The sequence below is a fragment of the Epinephelus moara genome, chromosome 21 (genome assembly GCF_006386435.1).
Source record: "Epinephelus moara isolate mb chromosome 21, YSFRI_EMoa_1.0, whole genome shotgun sequence".
Classification (NCBI taxonomy): domain Eukaryota; kingdom Metazoa; phylum Chordata; class Actinopteri; order Perciformes; family Serranidae; genus Epinephelus; species Epinephelus moara.
The window spans coordinates 24,694,539-24,714,100 of NC_065526.1; the positions used below are offsets into that span (position 1 = coordinate 24,694,539).

Consider the following 19,562-nt stretch of genomic DNA (forward strand, 5'->3'; position numbering starts at 1 on the left):
TTTGGAGAGATAGCTTTCTCTAACTTTCAATACATGCACAAAAACAAAAGAGCATGCAAAAGGTGTATTCACTGATTAATATAGTGTTTTCATTTATTTTTTTTATTTTATTTTTTAATGAGTGGTAATTTTCCGTTGTGTTCTGTGGCATCAGATATTTGGCACCAGGATTTCAAAATATTTTTCTGGCAAGGCAAAACATTGAAAGGAGCATTAATTGCCTTAGTAAGCTGATACCATAAGATCAGTCAATGGACTTAGCGGATGATAATTAGTCCCATTAGTTAGTGATGCAAGTGAGAAGATTCATTTTGAGCGATTCAGTATATTCACTTGTTGAGTCGTCAATAAATATATTATACACTCAATAAATTCTGTTCCCTGTCAGAAAAGTTTGAGCCGTCGCTTTGCCATCATTTTGTAGACCAACACTGACTCTTAACACATGTTCACATGTTTAGCAAACTGTGTGTATTTGCAATCCATTTCACCAAACTAAGTTGATTATCAAGTTGACTTACTAAAATCCCTCGTAATACTGCCAATCTGTGTTACTCTTTAGTCAAGATGGTTCAAAGGATCGTTGAGAGATCAATTTTTAAAGGAAATCCTGCATTACAAAGTTGACATGGTCAGTTTGAATGATGTGGGAGTTTAGATGAGGTCATGTGGGGCTTGATAAAAAAAAATTGCATTGTGGGAAATGTAGGATCCAGGTTTTTTGAAACTTATCTCATACTAGGCACCAAAACACTGGATATCTGGGCCTCTGCTGATTCGATTTTTACCGTTCTTTTAAAAAAAATCTGTCTCTTGTGAGCCCCCCAACTTTATGGAAGTGCAATCATAAAACTGGAGTACCCCTTTAAATTCCAAGGAACATATCTGATTAAAGGTCCAGTGTGTGGGATTTAGTGGCATCTCTCTAGAGCCAGTGTCTGGTTTGTCCATTTTGGGCTACTGTAGAGACAAGATGGCGGACTCTGTGGAGGAGGACCCTCTCCATTTGTAGATATAAACAGCTCATTCTAAGGTAATGAAAACACAAGGATTCTCAGTTCCAGGTGATCATAAACTAATGATAATATCTTTATGAATATGATATACTCTGTCTGCCAATAAAGGCCACACACCAGATTTCTTATAGCAGGAAAATAACAGCTGTAATTAATAACATTAACGATGGCTCAGTTCCATTAAGTGTTTTATTGCACCAGCATGTACAATTCATACAGGGGCCTTAAAATCTACATTGAACTCAACCTGCAGTGAGTTGTTATTAATTACACCTGTTTGACCAATCAATATCTCTGTTCTCACATGTGTATGTGGACATTTATACTTGTTATGCCATTGTGGACAAATCAATTAACATGTTCTTAGACCTAATTCAAGTATTTCTGTCCTTTACCGTTTGGCCCGCTCCATTAATGGCTAATAATTGTATGAGATTTGCAAGATTCTCCTAATACCACCCAAGTTGTACGCAAGGGAAATTGATAATCATTTTATCACATTAATATATTAAAGCTGTCCCTCTTTGCTTGTTTCCCCATTATCCTAATTGAGTACAAATTGGTTAAGAGGGTGCAGCATAGCTATCAAGCTCCTTAGTTTTATCAGATGACAATTTAAGCCCGTGAGATCCTATTAGGAAGAAAGCAGCTAATATTTAAAGGCGCTGTGTCAGCTTACAGGGGGAAAGGGGGATGGTGAGCAGCAGGGGGATGACAGGGAGATGATGGAAAGGGAGGGTAAAAAGCTGAGAGACTGGTCACGTGATCAGCTTGAGCTGAAATGTGAAGGAAAAGCTGACAGGGTTACATCTTGTACAGTTGTAGACGTGCTGGTTCATGATGTCGCTGTGTGAGCCACTTAGTTACTTTTAAAGGACTTTTAACCTGTAGTCACTGCCAGGATTAGTTCATTTTGTTTAGAATTCTAAAATTTCAGCTCAGGCTATCTAAATTCAAACATGGCTACACAAGTAAAAAAAAAAATGTCAATGTTTATTCTTATTAATTAGGACAAGTATCTAATGCAACTTTGAAGTAACAGAGGGGAAAAGCAGGTATCAGGATAAAAAGTTTAATACTCAATTAAAGAGGTAACGGAAAACTTTTTAACTTTTTTCCCTATCACAGTTACAAGCAGTCACTGTCGCATAAACAACTGGATCACTATTGATTTTCCTCAGAGCCTAGCAACTACACAGTCTCCACAATGGTTGACACACTTCCTTTGTGCAGTAAATGGAATCCTTTGCTTTCCCAGGCAGTGGCGGTTCTAGCCTAAATGGCGCCCTGGGCGATACCCCCCCATGGGCCGCATTTACCTGACCGAAAAGGACCTGAGTCCGACGCAGTTTGTTACCTGACATAGTTATTGTTATGGACAGTGTGTAACACGCAGCTCGCACAGCACAGCAGCACAGCACAGCACTGAACACAAAGTCAATTGGAGCGGAGCCTGTGTTGCGTTCAGGCGTTGTCACGTAAATTACAAATTCCAGCACTTGCTGCTCCTGGCACCCCCCCACACATCGTGACAAAGTGCCGCCCCGGGCAAACGCCCATTCGGCCCATGTCAGGATCCGCTACTGTTCCCAGGACACTGTACCGGGTGGCAGACAGAATTGTCAACCTATTCTCACTCCCAACTCATCAAATACCGTTGCTTTGCCTGTTATTTCTTCACCACATTTCTTCACCACGCACAGAAGCGTGGTATGATACACACCAGGCACGTCAGTTGTAGACAACCCAAGTTGTCAAATACTGCCATTTTGTCAGTGGACATTGGCATCAGAGATGGACGCAGAGAGACACCTTTCATGGCAGTAGGATATGCCCAGGTCGGCAGCAGTTTGCAGCACCCGTGACAGCTACCATAATAGAGCAACACAGTAAAGGGCTGCAGGAGGGGAGGTGGATGGGTCAAACTCCAGACTTTGGCCCAGGACCCCACTGTTCAGTTTCTCTGTGAATTTTAAGCAAAATCATGATGTTTTTCTCTAAACCTAACCACGTGCTCTTAATGCTTAAACCCAAGGAAATTAACCTAAAAATTAAGTGCTTTGCCTGCAGTGTATGTTTTTTTTAATACTGTATGCACGTAACAAGCAGAAACAGTACATTTCCTGTGAAAACGAAAGTATATTTTGAAAGATAAAGCATGTAACAAGAGTTGACAGGCCTTCTGTGAACATCCAAAGCAGACAGAGGATGGTACCTGGCACATCATATTTTGACGTGTATGTCCACTGACAAAGCAATCGTATCTGACGAGTATGGATGAGAATGTGTTGGAATTGCATAGTAAAAGCGAGGCTTATAGGGAACCAGTCCAAACGCTGATTGTGTCATTTTTCCACAGCCATTAAATTGTGCAATAAACATTAATTTCATCATCATAAATTAAAGCAAAAACCCACTTTAAATAGTATGTCTCATAACATGTTCTGTAGGTACAAGCAACTCAAACCTTCGTCCTTGATGGATGTGCAGTAATGTTAAAGATTTGGTTATTTTTAATCCAGTGCTTTTTTTCCTGTTACTATGCTACTTTAAAGCCTTCTAACTGACACAGACAGAGTTGTTAGGCTGGGGTAGAATAAATATTTGGAGGATTCAGGTACTTTTAATCTTTTTCTCTGTCATAACAGGGTTAACCCTTGCTCCACTCATCCAGATTAGAACCTTCCTCGTCAAGGTTAATGCTTCCCTCACTTAGAGTCTGAACATCCCTTTTACACACTGCTGTTGAGTGGATGTCACAAAAAGAATACATTTTTAGTACTTGAAAGACTGAGTACTTTATATTTTGACAGAGTCAAATAAATATTCATACTCTACGTGAAGTAGTTCTAACATAAAGATGGCTAATCCATTTAAGGAAGTAATTTCATATCCATGGCCTGGTAATAATATACAACTAATACCTCCAAAAGAGAAAATATGGATCTTGCCGGATGAAAATCATTAGCTCTACACATTGAATTGAATGGTCTACCATTGCATTTAAAGGGTCCAAATTTTTGTTTTTCAGTGTATCCAGGTCCATTGTCTCCCCCTCTTCCTCATCATTTTCTGACATTTTTCCAATGTCCTTTGTCAGGTTAGTATCATTTCAGCCATCTGAACTTTTCCAGTGTCTTGAGCACTCGCAGAAGATGTAAAATATTATAAAATTGAGATTGATGGTCCGACCAATAAGTTATGTTTATGTGAATTTTGTTGGACACAGAGGCAACACATATGTGTGTGAGACCACAGTGTTATGTACTTAAATAAATAAATGAAGTAAAAAATATAGTATATAGAAATAAAAGAAACAGAAGACGAATTGTCCCCTCTGAGCCTTCTTTGTAGCATGGTTTTGCCATGCTAAATCCTATACACACAACAACATATATAAGATTATAAAGCCTGTTTTGCACTGCAGTCACACAAAAGTATTTGGATAGGAAATAAAAAATAAAGAGGCAACTTATATGTACTGCAAAATACCATTTACTAGTCAACAGTAATATTTACAATTATCACTACAAGAGAATTTAAATCTGACTCCTCAGCTAAATAGTTATTTTTATCTTTATAGTATGAATATTGTTGCACATTGGAACGTGTCCCTGGCAGTATCTCTTTGTCCTCTGTGTCCTGAGTCCAAGACGCTTAAGCCCAAACAATGTGTCCCAGCATACGGCCGGTGTATTAAAAGGTTAAAGGGTGGACAAAGAAACAGGTGGCTTTGAGTAAAGCTTTTGGTGTCTTATCATCAGCAGCATTACCACATTACAGTAATGTTGTTAGGAAAGGAAAACAATTCACACCAGGAATGCCTGGTCAGAGTCCATGAGATCATTCTATGAAACATTATCCTATTAACCCAATCAACTACTCACATTGCACTGTTTGATTTCATTCAAAGAGCTGTCCTCGTCTCCTGCACTATGACCTCATGTGGACAAACACATAGAAATCCTTGTTTACTATAAAAGGGTGGAGAGTTGATGCAGGCATGACTAGACATTGCATTTTTAGAGCTGCTTTTATGACACCCCCATTTTTTAAAAGGTTAACTGGTTCATTTATACTCCATAAAAAAACAGCAATGATATGTTTTGTTGCAACCACAAATTCAAACAGTCATAGCATATCTGTGACTTTGCCTTTCCACCGTTCTTTGGTTCATTTTAGGTCAGTGTTTCGTCTGTTATCTTTTCACACATTCTCTAAAGAAAAAAAAATCTGGTGTTCATACACAGCCCTGGCTCTGTAAATAAGAAACAAAAAGTTGGTCATTCTGAGCCTTATGACACTATTTCAGCCAATCAGCAACAGGGTGTTTGTGCTTATGCACAGGACAGGAAAAAGGCCATCGATGTTTAAAGAGAAAGGCAGTGGGAGTGAGAGGGATGGTCAGCCTGGGACATGATGGGAGGGGTGTATTTGTTTGGGTGTTGATTAGTTCAAATACCAACAATCTTTCTCCTAAACCACTGGCTCCACCTTTATTTGAGACAAATACAATTAACTTTTGAGTCAGAGTGTTTGAACTAAGCCAGGTACATTACCGGACTTTTGTTTTTATAAGAAATATGATCATTAGAAATTTGGGTTTGCACAGTACTGAACAGTCGGATTTAGCCAACTTAACTAAAGCAGAAAAGACACTGTCACTAATTCACCTCCTCAATCCAGATTTAACTGTCTGGCCTGAAAAAACTGAACTAATACCATTTGTGTTATTAGCCCACTCCTGTAAGTGTACCTGCAGTATTGTCGTCATCAGTACTAAAGGGCAGTCTCCATATTGATACTAGGTTTGAACCACATCTATTTAAGAGTGGTCTGCTCAGGCCTTGACCCTCATGTAATAAGATTAGCTTCACCAAGAGCCACAGCTTGGCACAGATCCACAGTTACTTGATGTCTAGGCCAGGGTTGCACTCTTTCACCTCATTCTCTCACACTGCCGTGTCATCCATACACAAAGATAATCTCATATTTACTGAGATACCTCTTCAAAAACGTGAACCCGTATGCATTCCAGCTCCAGTGGAATCACAAAAGCTGCAGGAAGCAAAGTCACTGAAATGTTTTTGAACATTTCTAGTCAAAGCAATTTCTTAGCTTTCCGGAGAGCATAGATTTACTGAAACTGTGACTCAGTCTTTTACTTAGATAAAACAAAATTAGAATTTGTAGCTTATCCTTCATAACTTATTTTTTTTACTATACACTTCAGCCAGATGTAGAATATAGATTGAATAATCATCAAATAAATGTAAAGATATAGTGGAGTAATGGCTTCCTGAGCTGAGAATGGAATCACGCTACCTCTGCATGTTGTAATCCGAGCTCCTCTGTTCTTTGTTGCAGTACACAGTCTGGTCGCGTGTGCACCTAAGTGCATGTGAGTCCCTGTGTGTGCATTATACTGGCTAGTTAATTGTAGCCACTGTGCACAGCACTCAAACAGCAGTTACCGCTGTACCATCCTGACCCACAGCTGTCAGCACTGCTCAGCCACCTCCATGTTGAGAGCCGTATGCAGACAATCCTGGCTCAGATTCTGAAACATAGATTTGCTCCGAGTGTCACATTCAGCTCCTTTAACTTCGTTACGATTTGCCTTTTTACTTAATTAAAGATAACTAACACATCAGCGTTCCATTAGATTGTAAGGTGATTAAATAATTATTGTTTTAAAGCACACTGGCTGAGAGACGTGTTTAATGGTGGCTTCTTGAATCCGAGCCCTGACAACTTATTACACACGGAGCCTAATCTGCTTCTCTGGCTAATTTAAACCCTTACCTAAACCTACCTTATAAGCTTTGCTCACATCCGTTGATGTCACACATGCATCACACATAGTCACACAGGAAAGCAAGTTCAAATAGCCTAAGTCACGCCCACGCACATTATGAAAACCAAAATCAAGTTCAAGGTCTTTATTTATCATATGCATATCCTGTACAATTACAGGGAAGCAGTCATTGGCAGTGAAAATCTAACTAAATATGTATAAAAGACAAAAAAGAAGATTATGCAAGTAAAAACAAAATGAGAATCTAAACATAACATAGTGCAAGTTAAAAAAAACTACTAACAAAATATAACAAATAAAATATAAGCTAAAATAATAAATATAATATTTAATGTGTAATATAATGTGTATAATAAGTAATATGTAGTGACAATATAAGGCAAAATTTAAACTGGACTTTAAACTGTCGAAGCTGAGGTGGACCAAATAACACTGGGCATAGCAGACACCTCCTTGGGTCCATGAAGTGGTGCAGCAATACTAAGTTTAGCGTAAAGTTATCAGACCAAGCAGTCTACCATTGTTGTGATTTTTTCTGCACCTGCACCATAGGCATTTTAAAAAATCTCTGTTTAAGTGACCTTAAACTCGTGTGGATGAGATGCCAAAACTTAGAGGAAAATATCTGTTTATAAAATATCAGTTTAAGTGTCGACAGGGCTGCACACCCACCTATTTCTTTATGAGTGCCACTAACATGTTCCACATTGCAGTAGCACTCTGTGTCACTGGGAATTCCAAATTCAGATGTGGACATTTAAAGAAAATATGGTGTATACTGATACTGTATCATCCCCTTGCTGTTAGCTGAAGGTGTGAGGCTTTTTGTTTTGTTTATCTGTGTTTATATCTGTGGCTCTGAGGCAAACGTAAAGTGTGAGTCTACTTTACGTTTGCCTACTGATCACACCTGCTAATCCCTGCTTAATGAATGTAGGTCAATTTTTTTTATTTACAACATTTTCCACACTATTCATCAATTTGCAGTGAAACAATCTTACATTCATTATATCCATAAAAATACAGCTCAGTGTTATCTGCTGTGCAATGTGCCTCCACTAACACACAGTAAAACATTTAGGCATTTTAATATGTTATATTAGATTCTAAGCATGGGTACATACTCTACACAAAGCACATTAAAGGTATACCGTACAGGAAGTGTTGCTTACAATATGCCAGTGAAAGTGAAAGTCGACCTCTCATTTGCTATGTTTCATAGCATCCTCTTGAAAGGATGCTTTTTACAGTCTGGCACCTGTCCAGACCTGACCAGTCCCGACCTCATCTGCATGTTGTGCCCAGAAACGTCCTGAACACAGCAGCATAAGAAGAAAATAAGAAAATACAGACAGAGGACAGAGTCTCTGCAGATAAATGCGATGTATTTTTAGGAAAGCACAGCATAGTATACCTTTATCCATTTTTATGCAGTATATCCTGTTCAGTATACCTGTTGTGCTACACCAGTCAAATGTTTTTGCCCTGTGGTCAGTCTTGCCATAAAGATAAAATATGAGCATCTCTGCTTACTCACTTTTTTATCCACCGGCTGCATCTGGTGCACCTCGAATTCCTCCCTGGATTTGCCTTTGGACATCCCTCCCTTTGGTTTCCTTGTCATCTGCTCCTGTTACTGTCGTCTCTGTCATCCTCTGGAAGACTTTTCAGTTTACAACCCAACATTTGATTCACAAAAAACACCATAGCTCAGTTTAAATAGATGTTATTCAGTCCTATAAGTAAAGGGGAAAGGTAAGTTGAGGACAAGTGGAAGACAGAAGGGCAGCGCAAAAATCTAACCTTATTAAAAACAATAAATTATTAACAAGAGGTGTTGAAACCTTGCCTATTGTGTGTCAAGATGATAAGACTGTATCAATAACTTGTGGCTGGAGTAAAACCGCTAAAGAGCTTAGCTCATAATTGGAAGGCTACAGACACTGGAAAGTCTTTACCTTGTCAACACGATGCAGCGGGATAAATCCTCAGGATGTAGGCCACTGCCGTGTACCTCACTGACCAGTACTAATTACTAAAGTAGACACGGGTTAATGTGGTCATAAATAAAGCCAGTGAATATCCTATAATGCAGTAATAATACACAGTTTAAGGTTTTTTGGAAACAAGAGTTACTTCAGTATTGTTACAAGTTACTAAACTATATTTACAGTCAGTGGAGCTGCAAGGAGATATGAATATTCAGCAATGTTAAAATAATAAAATACTGTCTCATTGGAGTTTAGTACATTATTTACAATGGTTGTCGTTAGCATGAAGACTACCAATATCACCTGGAAGATGTTAGGACCATGCTATTCCTGCTTCCTTCTTATTGTGCTGCCAGTGACTCAAAACTCTTGGTTATCATATTCCTGCAATCATAGGGCCCAAAGTTGACACCTAGGCATGTCTCAGTCTATTTTTTGGGCCCTGATCCCAACATGAGTCATTTGATACTGGGTATCTGCTGATACCAAGTCTGATACTTATATACACACATATGTAGTGAAATGCTGTCATATTGGAGAGCAGCGCTGCAGCAGTAGCAGGCTGAAGTGGACAAAATACCAATCCATTAGAATAGTCCCTAATCAACCTCATACCAATCCAATCAGCTGAGAACATCTCTATTGACTGGGAATCTTCTGTGAGTAATCTAAGTTTGATTTTCACTCTCCTTTAGATCTGTTTTGGTTTCCACTCACTCTTAAGAACATATCTAGGACTTTAGCGTATTAGATGTTCGACTAAATGGTCCCCCTCAGGTTTCTAACTTTATGTGTCATCTGGAAAATTGAAAAAATAGAAAAACACGAACAACATGAGGAGAGATATTAACCTGCAAATACGATAATTAGTCCACCATTGGTATGCTATTCATTGAGCAACTTTACGAAATTTCTAATCTTTTGTCATCATTAGGTAATGTGCAAAGTGTAACTTCAGCAGATGCACCATAAACAAATAAATTGTAAAAGTTCTGAATGACCAGCTAAGAAATCATCACATGAACTTAATACAGGAAATAAATTCATAATATTAAACTGTCATATTAAAAGCAGCCCAGGCTACCACCATTATTATACTGAACACTGATTATTACCAATTATTTTTGGTTTTTCGCTATATAATTTTTCAATATGACTGAACTTTTGAAAATTCCATATTCCAAATTTCATAATGAAGAATAATCCCTTACAGTTGTACATGAAGTACAGTTCACACAAGTTAAAAGATAATTTGTGGATTATTGGCACGTCCTGACGAGACCTCTGTTGCTAATGGATTTGTGATTTAATGGGACTCAAGAAGCTCTAAGATACTTAAAATCTCCCTGATCAGCTGTACTGTCCACTACTGTTGCCTCCTTCTAAGACTCAGTATTTTAGGGACGCTTTGGACTTAACACCTTCATGACCTAAAACTTTGTACCTAACACAGAACTAATAAGGCTCTGGACACCAGGCTTGTAAGACTTAAGATCACCTAATTACGGAAGATCTGTTTAAATTGTTCTCTTGTCGTGTGGAGTGAGGCCAAATTGTCCAACTTAAAGAGGTTATTGTGCCCCCCCCAAAAAAACATAACATTTTACAGCACACAACACTGATGATAGGCTAAGTGTTACCCATGAATCCTTGTGCAGTCATGTTAGCTAGCTAACGCTAAATCACTCTGCAACACCTTATCATAAAGGCGAGGTAGGCAAGGTAGGCGAGTTAGCTAACATTTTATATACTATCAAAACATATTAGCCACTTATTATAAGTGTACAGACATCATTTTGAGCCAGGATGGATTGTTTTGTAACTTTTCAAGCAAGAGACTTTGTTGGAAGCTCCACATCCAGGTCTAAGTGGACTCCTGCTCCCTCTGGCTCTCCAACATGCTGTGTGGCCCCTGGCTCTCCTCTCACGTTCAGCAGGCCCCTCTGACCAAGGCCGTGCCCTGCTCCTCTACCAGAGAACCAGAGGGAGAGCAGGTGGGTGGTGGGGTCTGTGCCCATGGCCCTCCCTCCTTGGGTGTAGAGCTGTGGACTTCTGTCTCTTTTTTCAGGGATTTTGTAGGGCAAGACATGGCAAGCAAAGTAGTGGTATCCATAATAATGCTTAAATTCATCAAATTCAGCGCTCCATATTGCTATTTTCTAAGCCACAGTAGTCATATTTCACAGAGACAGCCCATACTGCACCTTGCGGTTCCTCCATCTCACTTCCACATATGAGACTATTAGCTGGGAGGTGAGCGGAGAGCAACTTTGGAGACAAGTCTAAAGTTAGGGACTGTAGCAATTTGAATTCAGCCAGCACAAACACCTCAACTCCCCACTGGATCTGTATGCTTCTGTTGCTGTCATTACACAGGTTAGAACCAGAGCTGCCACTGGCCAGTCGCTGGGGGTTGCAAAGGGCTCATTGCAACCCCTGGCGACTAGTTAACTAGTTAGCTCTGGCTGAATTTGAGTTGCTTCAGCAAGTCCATCTCCGCCTCTCCAGATGTGCCAGCCTCTCTCCTCACGACAAAAGCAGTCTCATAGGCCAATAGTGAGGCCAAGAGGAACCATGGGGTAGCAGCTAGCTAACTAGCAGGTAACGCAGTTGGAATTGCTAATGCAGGCAGCACTCAACGTTTGACTCTGCCCATGCTGAGCACACTGCAGTGAGGGGCTTCTTCTTTTGATATGCAATTCAGTTTTATAGAATATATGTAGTAGGGGGTCCATGCTCTGTCTTTCGTTCAGCTAAGGGGTCCTTGGCCTGAAAAATGTTGAAGACCCCTGCTGTAGATTATCCAAATTTGACATAGTAAGTCTGTCCCTCCTTTGAGAACGAGCTTTTTACCAAGAGTGTGCTACTCCAAAATGAATGAAATGGATAGACCTGCAAACAACATGATTTTGAGCAGCAAGGATACAAGCAATTCATGATGGTGAGGGGTTCCTTGCTTGAAGCTGATCTTTTCCAGTCCTCTTTTTTGTCAATTGGTGTAACAACTTTGCTTTGGTAATACTATGCTATGGCTTCGCCTCCTAGATGAGTCACGTGTAATGTGAACTAAGCTTAAATTGGTGACTCTAACACACAGTGCTGAGGGAGCTGTTCTATAGTAATACAGCAACAAAGGAGTCCACCAGGTGGCAAACAACTGGACTGGAAAGTAGTGTGTGTAAGGGGTTAAAAATGAATCTCAAACTAATGTGTGTTAGCCTGCTGCTCAAAATCATGTTTGTTGCAGGTCTATATCCACTTCATTCCTTTTAGGTCAGCACACTGCTGGTGAAGCACTTGTTCTCATAATAAGGAACACACGCGGTCAGACTTGATAGGATCTATGATACTTGCATGGAGCCTCAAATACCACTGTATGGATGTCAATCTGAACTATCAATTTGAATACAACAAAATGACATGTGTAGTCCTACTGGACATTTGTCATTTATTAACTGTAAGATATAGGTCATACTACGACAATGACTTCTTCTACATCATTATGAAGCTAGTATGAGACGCTTTGACAGACATTGGATATTGGCTACCCAACACCACAACTAACACTAATGATTAGCAAATGTTGGGTTTAGTTAAGTTCTTACAGCCAACAAAATACTAACAGCTAATAGTGTTGAAATGTCATGGATGTTAATACTGTGATGATGAGTGGTGTAGTAGGGGGTATACACAGGTATACAGGGTATACCTACCTCTTTTTCTGGCCGTTAACAGTGTACCCAACTGTCAGCCAAAATGCTACTGGAATATATAGGAGATTATACCCACTTCCACCCCTGTAACCTGCTCATCTACCTACTGTATTAGTACACCCATCAACCAGCATTACACCCTCAGGTACAATTTTGGGTTTTTGTCATCATACTTAACAACTTTATGCCAGTATACTGTGAAACTGATGTTGGCATGATGGTGTGTTCACACCGAATGCAATGTGGACTCAGTCATTTAGATTGTTTGTGTTATTGTGTGACTTTCAGAACTGAACTAATATGGTGTCCATAGCAGTATGTGGGTTTATATGTAGCAGTGACATTGTGTAGACACTTACATCGAGTCACGTGGGAAAATGGTTTTAGTGCTTTTCATGCTAAAACATTCATACTTAACCCAAAATTTGAATTGAAGATTTGATATTTTATTTTTATTAATCTGATTGAATGATATCATCTTCTAAGTGGCAATCCTGGACCTAATAAGCAACCAAGAGCAAAAGATAAAGAATTATGTCTTCACCTTTCCCTCAAGTCATATGCAAATGGAGGGTGGTAAAATCATTGTGTTGAAGAACCTGTCAGTCTGCCAAGAGGAAAAAAACTAGACTTTCCCACTGCCGTATCAACCATGCTGTCGTTACTGGAGTGACTGGACTTCACGCGTTGATACTGTTCAAGGACTAGTATTCTAAAGGTGATCTTTCTTTTCCATCTGCACCAAAAGACTCAGGATAATGTAAGTATTGTTATAATTTACCTCATACCTCATAAGTTTTATTTTCACAACATTCACCTGCTTCCATTTTTGTATTTTTTTAGCTTTAATGTCTGTCAGCAAACTTTGTCAACTCCATAAAGATTAACATCTTAATGGTGCTTGTTCTATTAATTCTAGTGAGAGATGTCTTTTTCTGCAGTCTATACTTGTTGGGACTAATCACATAAGAGATGCTGTCAAGCTCCGATGACTTGTCTGTGTTGGATTCAGTGGAGGTTCGTGAACCCCAGGAAAACCAAACAAACAACAAATGTAGTAGGACCTCAGGTCATGTATCGTTATCTCAGAATGGATCTAATGTTAAGGCTTTCCTCAAAAGAAATGCTTTCGTTGTTCTCACAATGGCGGCTGTTGCATTAGGTAAGTGGTTTTCAAACACTGTACTTTATTCTCCTGTAAAGTCTGAAATGTTTTTATTATACCGTTACTCATTGTGCACTGCTCTGTGTATTGGCTCTTCTGCATTTGATATTTTTAACTCACCCTTTCAATGATACACTGACTTGCTGCCTTGTATTTATGTTTCTCTAAGGGATCGGCCTGGGCTTTGCTCTACGACAAATTAATATGTCAGCCAGGGATGTAAAATATTTAACCTATCCTGGAGAGCTGCTGATCAGAATCCTGCAGATGTTGGTGCTTCCTCTCATTATTTCCAGTGTGATTGCAGGTTAGATCCACACATTCTGGCTTGGTTAAACTGGACATTCAAGCCTGATTTTTAATCAGTTGATTATGAAATGGTTTGACCCACATCGTACTCATTGTAATAGCACTCTGATAATAATCATCACGGTTGACATAACTAAAAGCCAACATAGCGGCTGTTGCAGGTGTTACTAAGCCTTAAGGTGGAATTCTGTCTGTGTGCAGAACACCTTACTTTTCTTTACTTTAGCTTTTTCTTTTTTACTTTACATTGTAGATTAGGTTTAGTTTGTCTTTAACCTTTCACCTTAATTTTAGTTTGATATTATGACCTTGATCAGTTCACTCTTCAAGCTGAGAATCAATCAAGGTGTTTTCTTTAAATTACTGTGTGTAGGGCCTCAACATTTTTTCTTAAATCTGTGGTAGGCAGAAATCTAGAAAAGGCAGAATCTGAAAATACACCCTTCTGGTTCCAAGCACCTCCCACCAGATGACCACAGGCATGTATGTGCTTTAGTAACACAGTGTTTCTCATACATTGATTTATTTAATCTTATGTCTTAGTACAGTTGCACATGGCACATTAGCTCAGCTCCTCTTTGCCCCGCTCTCTCTCTGTCTCCGTTTATCAGACCACAAGTGAGACAAGAACTAGGTAGCTAGCGTTAGCCACCCCACCATCCCTTCACTTCGCTCCGTGCCATAGTGAACTGTTTCCCCGAGAGGAGAGCAAGCTGCAGCTTGAGTGATGCACTTCAGTTGGCAGCTGTGGCAGCTCAAATTTGGCCAGCTGCAGCACCTGGTCTTACCTGTGTAACAGCAGCAACAGAAAGTTCACTGAGCTGGTGGGGTGTTGAGACTGTCAGGTCCCTTTGTCTGCATGATTGTCCGCCACTGAGTCAGGACTCCACAAAAGGGACACAAATGTATCTGCATTTGTAGAATAGGAACACCTTCTCTCTGAAATGACCTGTGATTGGCCGAAGTCTCTCGTCATGGACTTAAACCTAAGAAACAGAGCCAAGAGGAAGTGCAGAAGCCTACTGTTCTCTCTGTCCATTTGAATTACGATATGTTCAAAGTTTATTATGTGAATTTGCACATTTATGCCAAATTTAAACTGCCTACCTGAGCTCTAACTGTACATACATCTCAAAGAATGTTTCTAAAATTGCCCCCTTTATCGGTGGTTCTTATTTTACATGTATATAATTTATTAATATAATAAGTTATCAAACCCAACATATGTATCACTGTATTTGAATTACTACAATTACATGAAAGATGTATATTTAATGTACTATTGTACTGAAGACGTTTTCTTTTATTTCAGTAATGTCATCTGTGGACAGGAAGGCTTTTGGGAAAATTGGGCTAAGGGTCTTCGGCTATTACTTGGTCACCACACTGATTGGTGCTTTCACTGGCATCTCCTTAGCCATTCTTATCCAACCAGGAAAATCATCCACTGCTGACTCAGTGTCCTCTAGTGGTAATACAGAGGCTGTGCAGACAGTGGATTCCTTTCTTGATCTAATCAGGTGTGTGTCAAATTCTTCCAAGGACACTTTTTCAGAGTAAATTACAGGCAACATGTACTGATACAGTTGGCATATAAAACACCTAATGAGTGTTTTTGGTTTATAGAAACATGATTCCCTCAAATCTGGTGGAGGCTTGTTTCAGAAAGGTAAGGCAATGGCTATGATTTGTTTTTATATTTTTACTGTCACTATTTCATACTTACTAACAGTTAACATTTGCTTATATGTTTTATCTAGTATAAAACAGTTTACTCCAGGAGTGATTCAGCAGGAAAGAGTCTTGGTGTCAATACGACTGAGACCAGTAAAGACAGTGAGATTCCTGTTTTTATTTTTTGTTCTGTTCCTGTGACTGAAAACCAAATGTTTGTCTAACCCATTGTAGGATTAATATGGCATCTGTCTGATTGTCATTATTGTTACATTGGCACTACACAACTTGTCTTAACGACATTCCCTTGGATCTCTATAGATGACAGAGTGCCAGTGCCAGGCACTGCAAATGGATTCAATATTTTGGGTCTATTGTGCTTCTCTGTTGCCTTTGGCCTCGTCCTCGGCAGTATGGAGAGTGAGGGAAAACCTGTGAGGGATTTCTTTGACTGCCTGAATAAAGCCATTATGCGTCTGGTCAGCATAGTCCTCTGGTAAGCATAGGAAGCTTTCCTGAAGATGAACTGGCCGTGTGTTGTGTGAATGTGCCATTTAATTCATATTAGCTATCAATATTGACATACTCAATATTGACATACTCAGTGACTCCCTCAATACTGAGTCTCTCCCTCTCCCTTTGTCCTCTGCCGTGCCTCCCCTCTGTATCACAGGTACTCCCCAGTGGGAATCATCTTCCTACTGGCGGGACAGATTGTGAAGATGACAGACGCAGGAGAGATAGGCAGTGAAGTTGCCATGTATGGTCTCACTGTCTTCATTGGCCTCCTGATCCACAGCCTCATCACCCTTCCTCTCATCTTTTTTATTGTCACACGTAAGAACCCCTTCAGCTTCATGGGTGGTCTACTCCAAGCTCTTACCACTGCCTTTGGCACTTCATCAAGGTGAGTCTAACACCTATATTAATGTCATTAAACCCATAGCAGACACATGACCACTGTGTTAATGGCTTCATCATTTTTTTCCACAGTTCTGCAACCCTACCTGTTACCCTCCACTGTATGGAGGAAAATCACAACATGGACAAACAAGTGACACGCCTTATGCTCCCTATCGGGGCCACAATGAACATGGATGGTGCAGCACTCTATGAAGCTGTAGCTGCGTTATTTATTGCCCAGGTTAATAATATTGATTTTAACCTGGGTCAAATCATTGCACTCAGGTAAGCTCAAAACACACTGAGCTCAGACTGTTCAAATATATATATGTATTTCAGTCCATGTACCAGCTTCTGTGAGTTACTGAGGACGATGAGTAAGTACTGCTCTTATATTGGACTTATTTCTAGAGTTGAGTTCTTCTTGATGCTTAAACTGTTAAAATGTTACCTTTCAGTTCATGGATCCACAAACATGATTGGTAAAGCCTAAGAGCAAGGTTATTGGGTTGTGGCTGTTTTCTTATGCACAAACAAGACTAACATTACATAACCATCACTGTTTCTCCTGTTCAGTTTGATTGTCACAGCTGCAAGCACTGGAGCTGCAGGCATCCCACAGGCTGGCATGGTATCCATGGTGATTGTGTTGGAGTCGGCTGGACTGCCCACTGAAGACATTTCACTGCTCATAATGGTTGATTGGATTCTGTAAGTGCACATGCAACTAATATCAGTTTGAGATTTTGAGAGTGAGGAAACATTTGATCATTTGATCTCCACTTCTTCAAAGGTCTGTTTGAGGATTTTGAGTTTGAAGTTAGGGTTAGACATGGAGTTCGAAGTATCCTGTAACTTTACTTTTTGTCACCGCCATAAACTTGTGTGTAGCTGTGATCAAATCACACCAGCAAGCTCCTGCTATAACCTCAGATCTTCTTGTTTGTTGATAGGGATCGTGTGAGGACTACCATCAATGTGCTGGGGGATTGTATCGGTGTGGGTGTAGTGCAACATCTGTCCAAATGTGAGCTGCAGCCCTCCAGCTCTGCAGAAAAAAGACTGATGGATGAAATCTCCCAGTTGTGAGCATCATGAGACTTGACAGGATCTGTGTCCAATGGCTAATATTTATGTGATGTGTTATTACATGATAACATTATTTTTTTGTCTTGGCTAAATTGATACTAAATAGATTTTACTACCCAGTATACAGTAGCAGCCTGTAATCATTTAGCTTGCAATAAGGACAGTTTTCCCAAGGAACATGTTTTAGCGCTTTAGAAAAAAGTTCATGTTCATGTTAGTGGAAGAGGACTGTGAATTGGTTTGTCACCTTATTTTAAATGTCATGATAAAACCTGTGGCTGCCGTTATTCCCCGCTGATAAAATTCCAATAAAACATGTTTACTGTCGAGAGAAACAGGTCAGTGTACTTTGTGGATTGTGACAAAAGAGATTTGTCTCATTTGTCACAACATATAGGTTGGGTAAGTATATTTTTTGTTGTTTTGTTTGTTTGTTTGTTTAATAGAGAGAGAAATTGTCCTTGAAATCTTTGAAAGTTTGACTTTGACAGGAAATCAAAGCCATAGTTTTTTAAATCAGACAGGAATAGACATGAGTCATTGAAAGTGCGTAAAAAAAAATTAAAGTTCCTCTGATATTTTTTACTTAACATTAGTAAAAAGGTCAAGGTCAAGGTCACATTTATTTCTATAGCACATTTAAAAAGATGCAAGTCACCAAAGTGCTTTACAAGAACATTGTGAAAATTACAATACCACACAAATAGAATGATAAATACCCAAAATATAAAAACAGATACAAAATACCAAAACAGAAACAAATATAAAAAAAAAAACAGACAGACTGTTAGAAACAACATCAATTACACATAGAAAAACCTGAGAGAGCATACATATATCACACAAAGTCAAGTCTGGCTCACAGCGGGTTCAAAAGCCAACAAGAAAAGGTGAGTTTCTAAAGATGATTTAAACCTTTCCAGGGATTCTGCATGTCTAACATGCAACGGCAAGCTATTCCAGAGCTTGCCGTTGCATGTTAGACATGTAGGCTACGATCTGGCTACGATCTGCACGAGTGTCTCCAACAATTGTGTCATTGTTTCATGTGCCACCTGCCTGGGGAAGGTGTGACGGTCAGGTGCATGCAACAGTGATTGTTATTAAGTGCTGTGTTTGAAAAGGCAGGAGACAATGTTGTCTGCCATCAGTGCAACACAGCACAGTTGTTGTCTGTGGGCTTCTGTAAAGCTTGATGGTTGTCATTATAAAATTCCCAGTGTTGTAACAGTAATTAACCTTGATCAGTGTCTCAAACTCTGCCATGTTAGGTCCTTGAATTTGAGGTAATTTGGCCTGGAAAGTCCTTAATAAGATGGTTAAGCAAGTGTGGGAACTCTATTATGAGAACTATTGTTAAATAGTATAGAGCAGTGGTTCCCAACTGGTGGGTCGCGGTTTAAAGTGTGTCATGGGTCCATTCTGAATGGACCGCAAATGACTCACAAATGTGTCAAGTTTGTAAAAAACACACTTAATTTTTAACTACAGTAAATTTCCAGCGCAGAGCTTTTATTTTGAAGTGCTGTTTTCTGCCATAGAGTGAGTGACAAACGGACAGCTATTTGACAGAGACAGCAAGCTAGCAAGCTCAATGACATGGCCAAATGCAAGTATGACGCTGAATGTATTAAACTGTGGCACCTTGAACTAATGACTAAGGATAAATTTTGACCCTGCTGGACCAGTTGGGAACCACTGGTCTAGGGGACTTTGTGAAAAACAGCCCATAAGTCCGGGTGTTAAATACACTAACCCTGTCAAATATGACATCAGGCCATGAGGTCATCAAGAGGTCAGTCCAACCCATGTATCTTAAACGTGATGAGTAGTACACTGTGTCCTTGCAGTGTTGCAGATATGTCCTTCATAGGGAACACTCTA

At 39.6% G+C, this 19,562-nt stretch overlaps 1 protein-coding gene across 1 annotated transcript; it reads left to right on the forward strand.

Moving 5' to 3' along the window:
• The first annotated feature begins 13,483 nt into the window (after window positions 1-13,483).
• On the forward strand, window positions 13,484-18,002 carry LOC126382592 (excitatory amino acid transporter 1-like). Its single transcript, XM_050032539.1, has 10 exons — window positions 13,484-13,700; window positions 13,873-14,010; window positions 15,325-15,532; window positions 15,639-15,681; window positions 15,773-15,848; window positions 16,008-16,182; window positions 16,360-16,593; window positions 16,680-16,874; window positions 17,166-17,300; window positions 17,543-18,002. The coding sequence occupies exons 1-10, from the start codon at window positions 13,511-13,513 to the stop codon at window positions 17,676-17,678; spliced, it is 1,530 nt and encodes a 509-aa protein (XP_049888496.1). The 5' UTR covers window positions 13,484-13,510; the 3' UTR covers window positions 17,679-18,002.
• The last annotated feature ends 1,560 nt before the right edge of the window (window positions 18,003-19,562 follow it).